The sequence below is a fragment of the Anneissia japonica genome, unplaced genomic scaffold (genome assembly GCF_011630105.1).
Source record: "Anneissia japonica isolate Jap-2015-1 unplaced genomic scaffold, ASM1163010v1 scaffold426_len1935630_cov189, whole genome shotgun sequence".
NCBI lineage: Eukaryota > Metazoa > Echinodermata > Crinoidea > Comatulida > Comatulidae > Anneissia > Anneissia japonica.
This window is the reverse complement of record NW_022713172.1, coordinates 1,498,468-1,516,921: the sequence shown is the minus strand read 5'-3', so window position 1 is coordinate 1,516,921 and position 18,454 is coordinate 1,498,468. Positions and strand designations below refer to the sequence as shown.

Here is an 18,454-nt window from a genome sequence, read left to right as displayed (position 1 = left end):
TAGTTCCAGGGATCGTTTAAATGCCCACTTAAGGTTCAATAAGAACTGAAGACAGTGGATATACATGGCCTAGCTATACCATACCTTAACTGTTTTATAATGGTTTTTTATTCATTTAAAGCTTTAAATCCAAGCCTAGATTTTATACACAGGGATGACAAATTCTTGAATCAGAATCCACTTTAATTCAGCTACTTTCAAAAGCTTATGGTTTCAGTAACCGACACTGATAATGCATTGAAAAATACACTTTAGATCTAGCACTTACTGGTTGCAAGGTTTAGAATTGCAACAAATTTTGTTCAGGTATCATTTATAGTGCAGTTAAAAAGCAATGAAGCAATAATTAATCAAACATGAGAAACATCCAATTATAAAGTATCGATTCAAATTTCAATTGTCAGTACATCTTTTGAAGGAAAAGGGTATTGGTTGGGTGAAATGTGTTTATTAATTATAAGTCTTGTTTTTTAGAGATTAATATTCTGGATTCTGAAACAATGAATGTAGCTGGTGAAATCAACTGCTATGATCATCATAACTTCTAAAAATTTTTTTTAAATTTTCAAGCATGTTGTTTTTTATCGAGTACCAGATGGTTCTAATTTTTATTTTTGAGGCGCACTGATGACATGATTATATTTATTTCTTTTCTTTCTCAGAGATGATGTGTCTAATATTCCTGTTTTCATATAATTGTTGGATTTTAAGATGTACAGTATTGTGGTGAATTCTGGAAACTACTACCCCACTTCCAACCCTACCCCTTCCAAATCAAATAAGTTTGAACCTTTTATTGTTTGCCAGCCAATTTTAAAAAGCCTATACAAGTTATACTGTAAAGGTAAAATGTATATGCATTTTAATTTGCAAGGAAAATAATTTCATTAGCACGTCATACACAGATATTTTGTATATTAATCATTACATTAGCTTTATCATTCCAACAGAGAACCAGAACTGTAATGTTGTGTAGCAATTCAACCAGTATTTTCAACAAGCACACGTTTGTGGACGTCAACTAATAAAGAATAATGAAATAATGTTGTTTACAAGTCACTTTTTTGCATTGTATCAACCAGTGATGTGCAAAAAAAAATTAATGAATGTGACAAATGTTGTTTTACAAAATGGGTTTGAAGCAAGTGTGTATAACAGGGCAATATTTTATCAATACTGACCATAGCGGTGCAATAGATATGTATATGAGTATACATGAAAATATGCCAAATAATAAGATATGGTGAATATGCCATAAGATGTACATTACATACCGGTATTACAGGATATATATTCTGATATCCAGTATTTCTACTAGATATTTGTATTTTGAAATGTATATTTTTTATAAAATATATGATCTTGCATAATAAAGATGGATTTTATATTTGAAATGTCTTTGTTGCTTCAATTAAGTTGAATTTTAAATAGTTAAACTTGCCTTAAGTCGTCTGCTGAAGTCGAATAATTTCATCATATTTTACATGCCAAATTGTTGTTTTCCTTTTAAATTAACAATCTGCAAGTTCAATTTTATCTAAGTTGAACAATATTTCAATGGCATTTCAAATTCGACTTAGGCTAGTTCAACTGTATTCATTATTATTATTATTATATATTAATATTAGTCAGCAATCAACAAGTTCACCATTCGCCAAATGATGCACAATAAAACAAGTATTATGGCCTTTCAAAAATAGTTTATTGCATTAAGTAACACATCTCAAAGGTAACAAGAACATAATGCATCTATAATAGTATATTAACATGTCTCATATAGGAGGTCAAAAATAAGAACATAGACAGCACATACGGTTGTAGAACATTAACATGTCTCATATTGGGAGGTCATCAAAAGAGCAGAGACAACAACATAAGCTGCTAGCATCATCCTACACCCCTTGGGATGTTTAATACCATACATGCATTGGGTTCATAAGTATTGGCTCTGTTATTAAACTTAACATCACTAAAGCCAGCATAAGTATATTTTTCTCTGTAAGCCTCATGGTTCGATAAGGTACTGATATATCTCAGACTGCAGGAGTTGATAATACTTCATCAGTCTAATATCAAACAGACAAAAATATGATAGTTTATGCCTGGCTTTGATCTTGCATATAAAAATAACAATGGTGTATGAAATAATAGTGGTGGTGTCAGAGACGATAAGAATAAGCAGCCCTATATGCTTGTTAATTGCCTTTTCAGACTACGAATCCTTTTTCAAAGTAGTTTTCCACAAAGAAATTAATTGAGAATTAGCAACAACAGAGAACAGTTAAAATTGCCTAACTTGAATCTTGAATATTTTCTAATTTAATCCGAGTCAAATTTGTCAATGCCATTTTGGATTTGACTTAGGCAAGTTCAACTGTACTTCATAACAGAGACATTTAAGGTAATATCTTGCCATGCAGATTTGTGCGGAGTGGCTACTTCTACCTTTTAAAGAAAATTCAGTAAAGTATCTGACCACACCTTCCTCAATGTGGACAAACAGTGAAACACCAAAAACAAAATTCAAGTATTGTATTAAGAAACACAACAAACAATTTATTATACATATACTGCCAATAAATAAATTATCACATTATTGTTTAGGATAAATTTGTTTTCTAGTTCTGTAATTAATCCTAAACAATAAATTTATTTTAATTATACAATTAATAAATCAAATATTAAAAACTGGTGCAGAATTCTATATAAACTTGTCCCCCCAAAGAGGCCTAAGGGAGAAAACAAATTTATTTAAATTATACAATTAATAAATCATATACCTGTATTAACAACTGGTGCAGAATTCTATATAAACTTGTCCCTTGAACAGCCATACTTAAAATAATCAGAGGAAATTCTGACCAAAGGGTCACATGAGAGACCTTTGGGGTCATTACTGTCTTGGACAGTTCCTAATCTATAAAGCCAAACTTGTATGTCACTGAGGTTATATCAGGCTTACAGAAAATAAGGGAGGGAGTAGGGTTGGGCTAGGGTCACTGACACTGAACCTTGCTGACTCCCGTACTGTAATTTGATTACAGTGCAGTGGATGTGTGAAGCATTCTGTAGGTCCTTCTAAAATTACTCTCTTCCTGAACCCATGCACTACCATATTTTTATAACATTAAGAGACATTACTGTGCATAAAATTCCAGGCAGCAAATATTGAGCACCCATCACTGCTTGGTTCCCAATACCGCTTACCTCATTTGCCCTACCAGTACCAGGCATAGCATACATGCTCATTTGCCCTACCAGGCATAGCATACATGCTCATTTGCCCTACCAGGCATAGCATACATGCTCATTTGCCCTACCAGTACCAGACATGGCATACATGCAGTATATTAATTTTTTTTTTTAATTAGTCAATTTATCCTGTTTTTAATCTGTCTATTCAAATTGTATTTACAGTAATAACCCCTTATAATAATGTAATTCCAAAACTTCAGCTGTTCCAGTTTTAATACAGTACAAACAACCTATACTAAACATCTGTCTGAAGTGCTTACATTGCTAGTGTAGGCCTACATGGAAGCAAATCAAGGCAAAAACAAACATTTTAGTACAAAATGTGAAAACATAAATATAGTATAGGCATTTTTACCTAGCAGAAAATTGATACAATTTCACAAATGCCTGATTATTATTATGATTATCTTTGTTCATTCAAGTATTTCACACCAAAGGAATCAATACACATTGACAATGTATAGATCTGTATTATTGCTGGTTAACAACTCTTAATGCAACAATTCGTCAAGCCTCGGTCTTTATAGAAAGTTTCATTCTCTCTCGCAACAAATATTCAGTCTGGGCAAGGTTATGATTTTTTTTTATTGATGCCAATATTTATAAGCCTATACTAAAATCACTATATCTGCCAAAAAGTGATGCACAATGTTGATTCAAAAATGCCATTTTTTAAATGCCAAGGTTGTTTGGCACAAACTAAAAACTTTCCACAAAGATGCCTCAGTCATTCGTTCTTACTTAACATCTGACAATCGTTCTAGCCCCCTGACATGTTCTATAACATGGTCTGACCCCATTGCCTGTCCCTTGTCATGGTTAGTCTGACTCAATTATTTGACTTGGTCCACACACACAGGGTTCTTGTCTGACTCAATTATTTGTCTTGGTCCACACACACAGGGTTCTGTCACATAGTGTGGCAGAGCTTACAGCACAGTGTGACTCATTGTTCAACTCACTGTCTGGCCTACCATTTGACCCACTGTCTGACTAAATATCGCAGTAATTAAATTAACCATTCTGTTATAACCCTCAAAATACAGAATTATTCCACCAACAAAAATCTAGTTCAAAAGTACTAACTGTTAAATGGTAGTCTAATCTTCCTGTTGTGGTCTTGTTAATTCAGTACCTTGACTTGGCTGCTACACTCATAATTATTGTAAGAATTATTAGCTTAGCTGAACAAACAAGATAGCAACAAGTGAAAGTAGAGAGCCTCCAAATTCAAATACAAGGATTACAATAATAATCCTACTGTTAGCATGTGTAACTGTTTGTATTCCTTCAAATATGTTCAGAAATCTCTCTAGGAATATCACACTATAACATGTTGAGTAGGCGGCATTAAAATATTTTCATAAGTAATAACAGTTTATTCATTTATTTTTTCAAATAGTGTACATGTAATTATTAAACATTTTTCCTATTTTGATCTAATTATTATTTAACCTGTGAGGCCTGATTAAATTTAATAATACAGTAATTAATTTATTAACCAAATTCAATTTGTATCTACACTTTTATTAAACTTATTATTGGCATATCTGATGCACTACCACATATTCCAGTTTCAAGTGTCAACAGTACAGTATCTGGTCATTGTCACCATAAAGTATATTGAAAAACCAGAATAAAAGTCAAACATCTTAAAGCATGCTTTAATGTGTTTATTAAAAATCTGCACGCATGTATTTTCCTAATTTAGTTATTCATTGCTAATGTCAGCACAGCTATCTGGGCTTAGTGTTAACCCTTATTTCTCTCTATATATATACACAGCCGCTGTCATTCCATTCCCTCCTGATACCATTGTAATAAATCTATTTCCTTATTGCCATTTTCTTTCCCTCCCTCTGTTTTCATTTGCATTCTCTTCTGGTGCCATTTCCATTCCCTTCCTCTTTTATCATTTTCATTCTTTCAGTTATCATTTCAGTTCCCTTCCTCTGTTGTTATTTTCATTCACTCCCTCTGTTTCCATTCCTTGCCTTTATAGTAAGGCTTGTCCTAGTTTAATTTGCATTTTTCTTGCACCACGCATTAACAGCAATTTTCTTTAAAAAAATTACACTGTTATCAATATCTTTAGATATATACAATAGTTATTGAACATAATTAAAATCGATGAGTATCTACAAAATATACAGCATTGGTTATGTTTACCATTATCGTTCAAGAATATTTATGAAGTGTCTATCCCGGAAGAACTGCTGCAAATCTCAGTACAAAGCATTCCCTAAGAGTTGCTTTGGTACTAATATTTCTCAGAAATTCACTAAAACAGTGGAATTCTGCAAAATTAACTCAGGTCATTCTGATACATCGGTTCTTCTTCATTTGGGAGAGACATTTCATAAATATTCGCAGACTGTCATACAGGCATTGGCAGTGTGCTGTCGTCTACGTATGAGTATTGTCCAACGCTATCACGATTTTCATCAACATATGTGAACTCTTCAAGAAAGCTGTTGCGTTGACTGTGGCTGCTGCGTGGACTTTGGCGACTACGATGACTGTCTTCAAATTTTTTCGAGTGCGCACTATTGCGGTTCTGTTCGTGAAAAGAAAAGTGACCCTCACTTTGGCGAGGGTCATCAAAATACTGGCCCGCGCTAAACCTGTTGTTATCGTCGGTGGTGGTGTCGCTAAAGTTATCTGGTAATGGTGGTAAATCAGTGAGGCCCTTAGGTGGTGGCGAGGGGGGTACATTTGTGTACGTTCCCATGATTTCTGGAAGGTCTGGCGACATGGCATCATGAACACTTTGTAGGTAACTCTGAAATAAAATAAAAAATGAGGTGAAGACTACATTGATAGGATACTAGAAAGGGACATAGGGATCACAAACACAAGTAAGATCAAACCTCTTATGGAAGGCAGAGATGCAGCAGAAATTTTATCGGACACCACCAGTGAAAATATCTTTTCACTGGTGGCTTTAAAACACAATAATTCCATCATTTAGATAAACTTACCGGTGTCACAATATCGCCATTATATCGCCGGATTTGGTGTAAGTAACGATACCTTTGCTGCTTCATATTCCGCGATTCCTGTTGACGTATTTTGTACAACTCCATTCGTTTTGTTGCTGGACGAGTCCTTGGCTTGGCCACTAAAATGAAAAAAATTATTATGCCGATAAATATTAAATTTAATAAAACATTATGACATTTGTACTCTAGAATCTTTTTGCAGAAATTTCTCTTTAAATTAAAGGGGAAGCTGATCACCTCAGTCTATGATGCTCTATAAAATAAGTCTCTATGTTAGGCTTGATTAGTCAATTTATTCAAGTGTTTTATCAGACCATGGGAATAAGGATCATGGGTTCAAATCCTGTAATAAGTCCATGATTCTTTGTTCATCTTGCCAAAATAAATCCACCCTACCTACAGTAAGCCTCACATTGAGACATACAGTGGTTTATATAAAGAGTATTAAATTTCAATAATTTGTAAGTATGCTATCAGTCAATGTGAAAAATGATTCATATAAAATCTATCATTGTGATGTTTTCATTATTCCCACAGCTTTTTGCAATCAAATTCAGGAAGTTCTAAGAATTACAATAATTATGGTTACCTTCTTTATGATCATAATCCTTTCCTGTTACTCGTATTTGAACTATAATTCCGACAACGGCAACAATCGGCCATACGGCTAATATCAACCAGCTGTACCAACACACAGAGATGGACTCGTTTGCACGCATTCGATCATAAACATACTTCACCATTATAAACATCTCCATAAAGTAATCCAAGCAGACGACGACTGTCGATCCACCGGTGATGGATGTTGATAGAATAACCATGGACTTCTGCCACTGCAACGTGAGAAGCGCACAAACAACCCCGCAACCAAACGTGATCCCTACTGGAAACCAGAATGTCGTTGGATGGTAAAACTGCTCCAGAATGATAAGAGTGGAGACTCCAATGAGAAGACCGAGCTGGAATCCAGTCATGAATAGTCCAATATACTGCACTAGCATGGTAATTAGTCCAAATAAAAGGCCAATGCCAACTGCGATACCTGCATTTGCACCTGTTGAAAGTAGATCTTCTTCCTCACAAATGATTAATACAACAACGGCTCCAAACATAAAACCAACTAAGAACATCACTGCTTTGAAACATCGATAACCTGCCAATAAGAACAAACAATATTAATTAATTGTTAACTTTTTTTGTTAGGTAAATGCATTATATTCCTCGTGGTATCTTAGTTAATCATTCCGATTCCTTGTTTGTTCCATTTGGATGCACTCTGTCTTTTAAATCATCATTTTATCCATTTTTTATTTTACTCTGGAATAGTCTGCCACAATCACCTATATAACTTTTAAACAAAATTTAATTGAATACTTTAAAAATTAAACCCTTTGTTGTCTTGTTTTTCTTTAGATTAAAATCCTTTAAAGTAATTAGGCCTATACACTGATGTTATTAATGCTCCTGAATGTGAAAGATAACTGGTTATCAGATTAATACTATGACACAACATTTACACTTTCATAAAAAAAAAAGCATGATACCTAGAACCTGTCAATTACAAATCTTCACATGAAGCATATTACACAGCTAGGAAAACAAGTTTCACTACTAAGTTACATTTTTTTAGTAATACTGTACAGTACTTATCAGTACTATACTTAGTACAGTGCCTATCTTAATGACCTCCTACTGTTTGATGAATACTGTATGTTTGTCAATTTGTTTATACTTTTTAGATTACAGTATGCCTTAATTTACAGAACCGAGAGCAGCATTTGGATATAAAACTATTGTGTGTGCGCTGAACCATAGCATTTTTGTGTCCCTGGTCTATTCTGTTCGGTTAAGCTGCTCTTCCTGTGATGGTTAAAGCACACTTTATTTTGGGGAAAAAACAGTTGGTCCTATGTACAGTAAAATCCTGAGATCCATGAGTAAAGAACACCATGCACTCTGAGAAGATTAAGAGATTTTGTCATGTGTGCACCTGGGTGTGACTGTACTTTGCTGTCATGGGTGCATGCCTATCCCCACCCACAAATCTTTTTGTTTCATTTAGACCCAAACTTTGGTTGCCAATTATTTTTTGCAGTCTGACAGTGCCATTTCCGGCTTCTAAATGTGCCTATTCTAAAAAAATGTTATCACCTCAGCCCAATCATGATGAGCCTGAGGTGGGCATGGCACTTTGTTTGGTACCTACAACTTTTCCTCATAGAAAATATAGCACCCCCATGGTCATTAAACGAATCTCCCAGAAATGGGTTCTTCCAACATGGGACCCCTGAGAGAGTGAGGCTCACGACAGTGGCAATGTACAGTAATGGCGTACTGTAGATTATAAAGCATTTGGTGGAAAGGGGTTCGGACATTTTTGCTGACAAATGCATAATAGTATTTAAAAGCCCTCTTGTCTAGGTAATCCTGGTATACAGTACTTCCTTCTACACCCATGGATGCTTTTTTGTTGTTGAAGTAATCCATACAGTACTGCATGGAAATTACCCAGGCTAAAAACTGGACCACATGGCTATATAAAAGTATTCCAACAGGTCAATAATTTAGTAACCAATATTAAATGACAGAGTGCAAATGAACCAGTCTAACCTCTGCTGACATATCAACAACTTGTGATCTCCAGGAAATACATACTGTAATTTATGGACCTTTCCTCCCGCCTGTCTACCAAGCATAATACAAAGCATTCAACAGGGAATACAGTAATACTGTTGATTAATCTCCCCAAGTGGTGAAGTTGACAGGTATAGACAACTTTATGAAGTCACCCACACAACTGGAGGTAAACTTTTGAATGAGTCACCCCCATAAACATTCAATAAACAGTCATGTGTAGTCAATCAGTCACATTTCTGTATTGGTAAATCTAGAAAAACTTTAAAATACAATTACTCAACATTTTAAAACAATTTGTTTTTAGATGATTATTGCACAATTTTTAAAATTAATAATAAGCAACTTCTTAATCAAATTGTTTTAATTTTTATTTGATTTTTTTTTATAGAATCTTTTGAACATTTTTAACAAATTGTTTAACAAATTGGTTTCAATGAGTAATTCTTTAGGAGACAAACTTGTACTTAGCTCAGTACTTCTATCTGTTTCTACCAAAGTTACTTTCATGTGATTTACTATACTACAGTAGTATCCATTGCATAGCAATACCTTGAGAAGAAACGTGTCCTAATGGGAAAAACCAAGGGTGTATACCACTTGGCCTCATAGCTCAGTTGCTAGAGTATCCGAATGGTAATCAGAAGGTCTTGGGTTCGAATCCTGATAGGGACATAGATTTTTCTCTAATATTTATTATTTCTACCTGTTTGTAATTATTATTTTAAATACACCTCCAAGATCTGTTTAAAATAACAACATTGCTTTGTTCACTACTTTTAATAGTGTTCAAAGAAAGCATAGATTCAATATGATATTTCAAAACTATTTAGTTTTTGCTGATTTACAGACATTTTAGTAAGACAACACTTGATTAGCGATAGCAGATACCACCAGGGGTCTGTTAATTGGCAAGGAAAGAACTCACTTTAATATAGAAAGTCAGCAATTCAAATTCAATTAAATTTTATTATCTCTTAACACAGACAGTTTAGTGGTGGTATTAGTCTACCATGTGCCTGGTCCCAAAAGATTAGCTGTTTTTCCTGGTCTAAACACATACCATGTTAGCTCTGAGATGGGATGATGTAAAAATAAAGGAATTCAAATATTTTGTTGTTCATGACTGGAATTCCTGGTGAACTGTGTAAAATCCGAGTTCTCTTATTTGGTATTCACAACACCTTTATGATATAAATGATGATGCAATGAATAAAGATAGCGATAATGAAACAAATTATGAGAAATGATGATCACAATGAGGAAATGATTAATTATTTCTTAATCACATACACTAAGAACCAGTAAAATTTGGCGCAGACTCAGTGTTCTTATTTTATTTGCCAATTTCAGACTAAAATTTTCTTTATACTTTTCATTTTTATACATTTTTCAAACATAGAAAATTATTATTGTATAGCAGTATTACTGTACAGTATTATAGAGGGTATTACTTGTTCACCACTACTGCACATAAGGAGATACTTTTTTAATACCTCATTTCGCAAACTTATTCTTTTAAAGATCATCAGAGGAGGGCGAAAAAAAAATAAACTTGTTTCCATATTTAGCAAATAGTTCTGCTAAAAACAATTTCAGCCTCAGTGTTCTTACAATGTATTCTTATAAAAACATAAAGTGTATTTCAAGAATAAGTGAAGGCGGTCCTTCTAGTTGCAGGTTATGACTATACAATAAAATGGATGGAGAAATAGCTCATTCAAGCATGTCTCCCTTAAAAATTCAGTTTATGATAGGCACCATTAATTTTGTAATACAATGCCCAATCCTGTAAGATTTATGTGACCTTCAACCTTTCGGTCTGGTCCTAATTCTAAGCCTCTGAATACCATAAAATTATTGGTAAATTGCTTGTACGACTTAAACCATAGAGAAATTCTATTTTCTCTATGCTTAAACAAAGCAGTATTGGTAACTTTTGGTAACAGCAAAAAAGAAGTAAACAGCAAAAAGGAACCTTAAACAGTTCCCATAGGTGTACAGGATAGTCCTAAATATCAAAGTATAAAGGAAACTGTTCATTGCTGACACATGCATTCAAAATTTGAATTTTTAACAACAGAAAGTAAAAGAAACCTTTACAAGGAAACAAAACTACAGTAAGAAAATGGAAAGAGGATTACAGTGAAAAGTGTTGAAGGTGTTGCAGGTGTTTATAGAGGCGGATGTAAGTTGGATTGTACAAAACAAAAATAGACTTAAGAACCTGCTCACCTTCCGCCATTTTTATCCAAGCTTACAATTCACAGATGATTTTAATCATTTCCATGTTGGGAAAATGTTTGGGAATATTGCTGGGAAACTTGTAGGCATGTGCAAAGGATATAAGGGTTTAAGGCTTCATGTGCATTGTTTTAAAATCCTGGGCTCACATCCATGAATGCCACATTTTCTTCAATCAGGCAATCCTCAATACATCAAATTAATTTTTCCTTGACATCGAAATTGAAAATGTGCAAAAGTTGTTTGCGAGCAAAGCAAACTGATTATATTCAATATCAAAGTAAAGTAGTTTGAATAAATAGCTCTGGTAGGTAATTGAGTTAAAAGCACATTATGCATGGCATTGGACATGACGAGGACAGGGGAAGGTTAGATTTTTTTTTGTATTAGATGAAATCACATTGCTGCTGCCAAGTATGGCATTGTTATATTTTTACAATGTAGCGAGAGTTTCAAGATGGACACAACTGCAAGCACTTAGATTGGCTCTACTCTTAGACATTTATCCAATATTTTCAATTACCTTTACCATCATCATCCATCATCATCATCACCAATCATTATGCCAAAAAATCTTTGTTACCGAAACCCGACTGACCTTACTTATACCCATCCACCCCCGCTCCCCCTCCCCCCAGCCTTATTAATATACTCATCAGCTTTTGTATAATCATCATCATCAATTTCATCACAATTTACCGTTTCACGAATTTCATCAACATCACCATTACTGTAATATTTTTATTTAATTGAATTTATCATTATTAACCAAAAATCAGAGGTATCCTGCCAAGGTGGCAGATATCTGATGCATTTATTGTAGATAATTAGCAGTTAAAGCAGGAGGAATAGCATGCACATTGTCATGATACCACCATCCCATCAAAGATCATCCACTGCATTAGTGTAGAGTAGCATCACATCAGTGTTGCTCCTTGTCAAGTAGCGGCTTCTGTCCCACTGTGATGGGTGTCATGTTCATTGCCTTTCATGAACTTGTTCATGTGTGAACATAACTTTGCTGAATTTGGTGACAACGTTCTTAGAATATGCTGAAGGCTAGAATCGTCTGCTCACAATAATGTGTAACTAGATGCTGTTAACAACCAAATTATGCAATATACACCGTTTTCTTTGTGTATAGTCTGTATATGCAACTTGCTACCTATGTACTGTACTTTCTCACTAGAATTTTCTGACACCAACCACCACTTTGTCTGTATTGCACAGTAAAATAAACAAAAATAAACAAGGGCAGCTTTGTTTGGGTGGGTACTGTACACAGCCTGGATGGGTGTGTACGTAAACAAACGTTTACATGTGGTTTTTCACTATACAACTTCCTAAATTTCTCACACAACCTTTTAGACACACTTGTAAAACCAATTCTTTTTTTCTGTGAAGCATAAATAATTATAGAAAAATAAACAAAAAACAATTTATTAACAGCAATATTTGAGTGGGCATACATTAAACTTGATGGTACTAAATATACAATGTCAGACCATCAGGGTGAATGTAGCATATTGCTGTAAAATTGCTAGTAGTAGTACTGTACAAAGAGTAAAGTACTATCACATTTTTAACAGATACCAGCACTCCTTTCGGTCAGTGTTACACAGTTAGCAAATAAATAAATCTATAAATAAACAATGACAGTATTACACATTTACATAGCACTATTAGCACGGGTGGGATAAATTACACATTGAAAATATAATGATGGTTAGTACTACCACTGAATACTGTAGAGTGGGTGTTTGTACTTTCCTATTAATTGTTAAAGAAGTAGATTGATTAGTTTGACCAAGAAAAACCGTTGAATCAAAGGAACTAGCCAATGCTAAATCGTGCACAAACAGGAAATATTGACATTGGAAGAGCATGTTTTTCTTAAATGTTTTTTACTTGCTATGCCTTGGCTATTTTTGTACATCTCTTATAAAAAATGGCACTTAGATTTTGAAGAGTGCACATTCCACACTAAATTCCATCAGCATCATGCCTACAGTATTACCAAAAGGCACTAAGGCTTACAATATTACAGTCTATTCCTATACTCTCAGTGTACTAGCAGGAGTTCTATATTCCAGGTCAGCTGTTTAACAATGTAAACAGTCTCATCTACTTGAACAAACTTCCCTCTCTAGTATCAAAATACTGGCATAGCATAATATGAATTGGATGGTCATAACATGGCAATGGTCATAGCATAATTCACAGTTTGGTATATTTTTATTTCTAAGATATTTTAGGTGTTTTGCATACAGTATTTCCTGAAATCCAAACAGGATAACTCAGCAGAATTAGTACTAAGCAATTTGCATAAATATTTCCTAATTGTCATTGTTGTCTACAAAATAAAGCAATTTAATTTTGAATCACGTCCTAGTTATGAGTTGTTTAACTATATCAATTGTGGTATTTGACCTTGTTTTTAAAATTTTGTTAAATACTATTATAATCTTGAAAAAACAAGTGCATTATAAAAAAAATCAGCTATTTACTGATGTACAGTAATTAAATTTCCCTACGTGACTTGCAATACAGTAAAAGTGAAGATTATTTAGATAAGCAGAAAATGTGCCACACACCAATACATGTACTATGAATTAATGTTCCTTAGAGCCGTGTGTTTGCATCGATTAATTTTGACAAAGACGAAGGGTACTTCACCTTGGTCAATTCAAACCACTGTCCACACATGGCTAAAAGACAGATAGTATGATTTTTCAAATGCATGGCTAGTGTACTACTTGCGAGACATTTTGTGAAAAGTTGAGCAGCGAGCACAGTACAGTACTTGTATGCGCTCACAAAGTGTCAATTGAGTTGCACTGTTCATATTTGGTTCACACTGTTAAGTTTTCACTAGAGTTTTACACATCTTGAAAGCAAATGGTGCACAAAAAATACTTAATTTTGCAGAAAATTATAATAATATTAATATAAAAAGAAAATAGAACTTACCAAAAAAACTAAATATGATTCCAAATATAAGCAACAAACAGCAAATAATGGACATTGGAATGTCAAATGCATACTGGATTGTCTCACACTGGTTTACTAGCGATGGTTGGAGTGTTGTTGTTGGTAAATCCTCCCTCAATACTGTTATTAATTCCGTTACACCTGCCATTGTTCAACCACCACACACACTACCTTACACAAGTCTTTAATATGTCAAAATTATGAGTGACTCTTTACAATCTTAATCATCTTGTCTTCATTTTTCCGACAATATCTGAAAAAGAGAATTAAAAAAATGGATTGAAAGTGTTAAATCGTCAGAAAATTAAATATCAAAATCGCGGATGAATTGGCGGTTTAATAGTTATCCTAGTTTAGACGACTGGATCATATATTAAAGTAAATCTCTAGTCAGAAACGTATATTTTCAGTCATTCTTGTCACAGAATAATAAGGAACTTTCAGTCAACACTTATATGATTGAATTATTAAAAATTCTGACCATGATATTCTAATATCTTAGTATCCTTGTACTGTGGTTACCATACGTAACATTTCCTTCTACACAATATTTACATTATTATAACTAATACTTAGGCTGATTGAAAAGTAATGCAAATTATTGGGCTAGGATGTGTGGTATTATAGCGTGGATAAAGTGTAAGCTACGTTCTTGACCCTAAAAGACTTCCTTTAAAGCGACAGATATTATACCCACATGGCATGACTCCAAGCACCATCACTTCCACTACCCGTGCTCCCTTTCAACATGACAACCACTCTCTATTTTCCCTTTCATATTCAGTTATTCTCATCTCAGATAAGACAGTTTATTAATTACATAAATTACAAACAATGACAATATTATCATTATGTTGTAATAATTTTTTCTCTGACTATAATAACAAATGAATGAGAAATATGAAATTTAATAACTGATGAAAATTAGCATTATAAACTTGCAACTTTTAACATTTACTGAGAGATTAACAGTTTCACTCAAGCATACAGTTTAGGTTTGCTGCTAGGTCTGTTGACAAAATTGACAAATGGGGGGGGGGGGGTCAGGAACTCACAAAAGTGCCCAGTGGCATTTAAGTTTAAAACCTTGGTTTGGGCCTCGATCAAAGCCTCTAAACGAGAGCATTTTGAAGACTGAAGATGACCTACTTTGTTTCTTGGCAATAAAAAGGGCCTATTGCTGTCTTACTACAGTATACTCCCAAGGAGATCCTCTGGCTCCTTGGGAGTACTATGAGGCTTGGAGTGGCCAAGCTGATGATATTTGATCCTCAATACTTGTAGAAGCGGTTGGCACATCGATTGTGGCATGGACTCCCAACCTTGAGGTCAGTGGTTTGAAACTCTCGCTGTGCAAGTCGCTTGTATCCTTGCGCAAGGCACTTTATCTACGTTTGCCTCTCTCTACCCAGGAGTATAAATGGGTACCTGGTAGGATGTTGTGGCATTGAATGTTCATAGTTTCGTGCGCTAAAGAAGTAGCAAACGACTAGGGATACTCCCCAGGGGGCAGAGAAGGTTGCACTTTGGGCTGGTTTGAAATTGTACGTTATCCAGTGACCAGGGGAATAACGTTCGCGCCTTTGATCATTCAATTTGGAATTGGCGCCTTATAAATGTTTGAGTATTATTATTATTATTACTACTAATGCATAAAGTAAAGCAGAGTTATTTAAAATGATAGAAAATTACGGTAATATAATTATTGTAGCAGTTTGACCCATGAACTGTTTATTTCTATAATAAATGAGTAACTAAAAAACAATTAGTAGAATCATTTTAACTCACAACAATTGAATTCTAAGTATCTAGTCACATTAAAATCATTGAAGAAACTCAACAATTGATTTAACAATGAACTAGACTTTACAGAGTTATTGAATAATAATACGGTCAGTTGTACCAGTCCATCCATCAGATCTTAATTTACAATTCTTTGCTTGGTAGACAATGTTATAGCAGATTTTAATTCAATCTTCCTAGTGGTGCTTCCACATCAACCACAGCGGAACTAAACCAACAAAAAACTAAAACCACACTGAGAAAAACCAGATGTTCTTATATCCACAAATACTATGAATGTGCTTTGGAAATTTAGGTTTTAATTAATAGAAGTCGATTGGTTCCATTTTGTTATAAGTAAAATATTATAAGCTCTGCAAGTGTTGGATGAGATAGCAGTTTCTTGTGAGTGATTTCTTTGTACATTGCAGGATATAATGCCGACAATATGGATGTCTTTTTTTTTTGGTGAACTCTCATTATTCTTAATTTTGCCAGTAGTTGGCATACAAAATATTTTCATTAATTTGTATGAGTAATTACTTAATGAATATGTGACTAATTGTGATATTTAGTGACCTCGGGAGTAAGCATTAACAATCTGACTATGCACTTTTTAATAATTTAAATATTTAGCAACAAAACAAATACAATGATATTTTTAATTTTGTAAGACATTTCCTATGTTCAGTAATCAAACTATTCTAAATATAAAGGAATGATGTTACAGTAAGCAGAAAGAGTCCTAACAAATAGTACTTGAAGAGTGACACATAAGTTAATTTTTTAGGCACAAAAATGTAAAAAATTATGATGACAACATTATTAATAATTACATTGGCTTTAGAGTGTTGGATTGTCTCACACACTATCAAAGTATATTCAAATACACACATATTACACATTAAGGAAATATTAACATTTTACACAATGCAACAAGATTTTCTCACAAGAAATGCCTACCAAGGACATGCATTCTTGAATCATAATAAGAACCATTCAAAATGAGTAAATAAATGTCAATAAATTGGTGGTGTAACATGTTTACATTCTGCATTCATTGGCACAATGCCAAGAGTCAGCTAGGGGTAGAAAATCATTTTGTATAACACCTCCTTCAAACTTCATTGTATCCTCACGGACGTGTATCGAAAACTATCAACTTTCTATAACTTCCCTCTATTAAAACCTATTGAAACAAAGTATGTCAAGTTTACAGCATTGGCAAATGATAAATGTTGCGTGCGAATTAACTCCAATTAATTAACAAGCTTTGACAGGAAAACTGGCAGATATATCAACAATGAAATTTATCATCTTGCCTTGCATACATCCGTAGAAATTTTATAAATAACCAGGAGAATGATTAACATGTAAATTACATTATGATACAAACATTCAATCATACATAGGGTGGTATCTTCTCATATACTGTATAAATAAGTATTTATATTTACCAAAGATTTCACTTTACTTTTCTCTCAATGTTTCAACAGAGAACAATATCCCAGAGCCTTCAGTTATAAATTAGTCACCATTTTTGGAGGTGTAATGTAGAACATCAAGGTCCAATACAAGACAATTCCATACAAAAATACTGTAGGTGGATATGGTAGCTAGCATTTACTGACTGGTGAGTGCAGTTAGTGTGTCACTGTCACTTCTGGTGGTTAGCTACTGAATGAACTGTTTTGGCTGATGCAGTTGACCAACCTGACATGGACAATACCATTACATAGGAGGGGTTTCCAAAAAGTTTTGAAGATTGGGTATAAAACAAAGATATCAAGTTTTTTTTTAATGGATTAGGCCACCAGTATAATAATAATAATAATATTTATTGACATTACACTTTTACATCAGTGGCAGCACACAAGAAAGTGGCGCAGTCAAACTTAAACTAATGAACAAATAGTAAAAACAACAACTTAAAGCTAAACAAATGAAAGAACTTATGAACAAAAAGTAAAACAACAACTTAAAGCTAAACAAATGAAAGAACTTAACAAAAGAATATACAACTTAGATCTAAAATAAATCATGAACATCCCTCACCCTCCCCACACAAATAATGTACATAATACACATTACGTGCATACAGTACCCCACCCAAATATGTGTGCATATATATATACATATATATACATACATATATATATGTAAAGATCATAAATGTTCAAATGTTAATCTATTTTGGTTATTTTAAAATATTACATGAAAAAAAAATTTCAATATGATTGTTTTTATTTTTTATTATATTATAATAATTTCTATATTATTTCTATTTCTATAGAAATTACCCTAACGCCCGTATTCTTAAAACGAACTTTAGTCGAACTTGGAACTAGAACTACATTTAGTTGTAGTTGTAACTTCAACTTCAATTTGTATTCACAAACAACGTAGTCGAAGTTTTAACTACGACTAAATCAAGTCTTAGTTGTAGTTCAGCTGAAGACGGCTGGCAAGCAACGACTATCAAACTAACCAATGAAAAGAGCTAATTTAAATAGCAGACGAAATTTTAGAGATCCGGTAACGCGGAA

The 18,454-nt window shown here is 33.7% G+C and overlaps 1 protein-coding gene across 5 annotated transcripts in view; it reads right to left on the bottom strand.

Moving 5' to 3' along the window:
- Positions 1-1,680: 1,680 nt before the first annotated feature.
- LOC117108359 (transmembrane protein 198-like) overlaps positions 1,681-18,454 on the bottom strand; it is a 35,822-nt gene continuing 19,048 nt past the window's right edge. For 4 of the 5 annotated variants that reach the window (XM_033250353.1, XM_033250356.1, XM_033250352.1 and 1 more), the window contains exons 2-5: positions 14,106-14,379; positions 6,847-7,410; positions 6,237-6,376; positions 1,681-6,037 (exon numbers count right to left, since the gene is read on the bottom strand). In XM_033250353.1, coding sequence (XP_033106244.1) covers positions 5,633-6,037; positions 6,237-6,376; positions 6,847-7,410; positions 14,106-14,274 — 1,278 coding nt within the window. In that variant the 5' untranslated portion in view covers positions 14,275-14,379 and the 3' untranslated portion in view covers positions 1,681-5,632. Of the gene's footprint in view, positions 6,038-6,236; positions 6,377-6,846; positions 7,411-14,105; positions 14,380-17,365; positions 17,595-18,454 lie in introns of those variants that run through there. The other variant, XM_033250354.1, reaches the window with a different exon arrangement.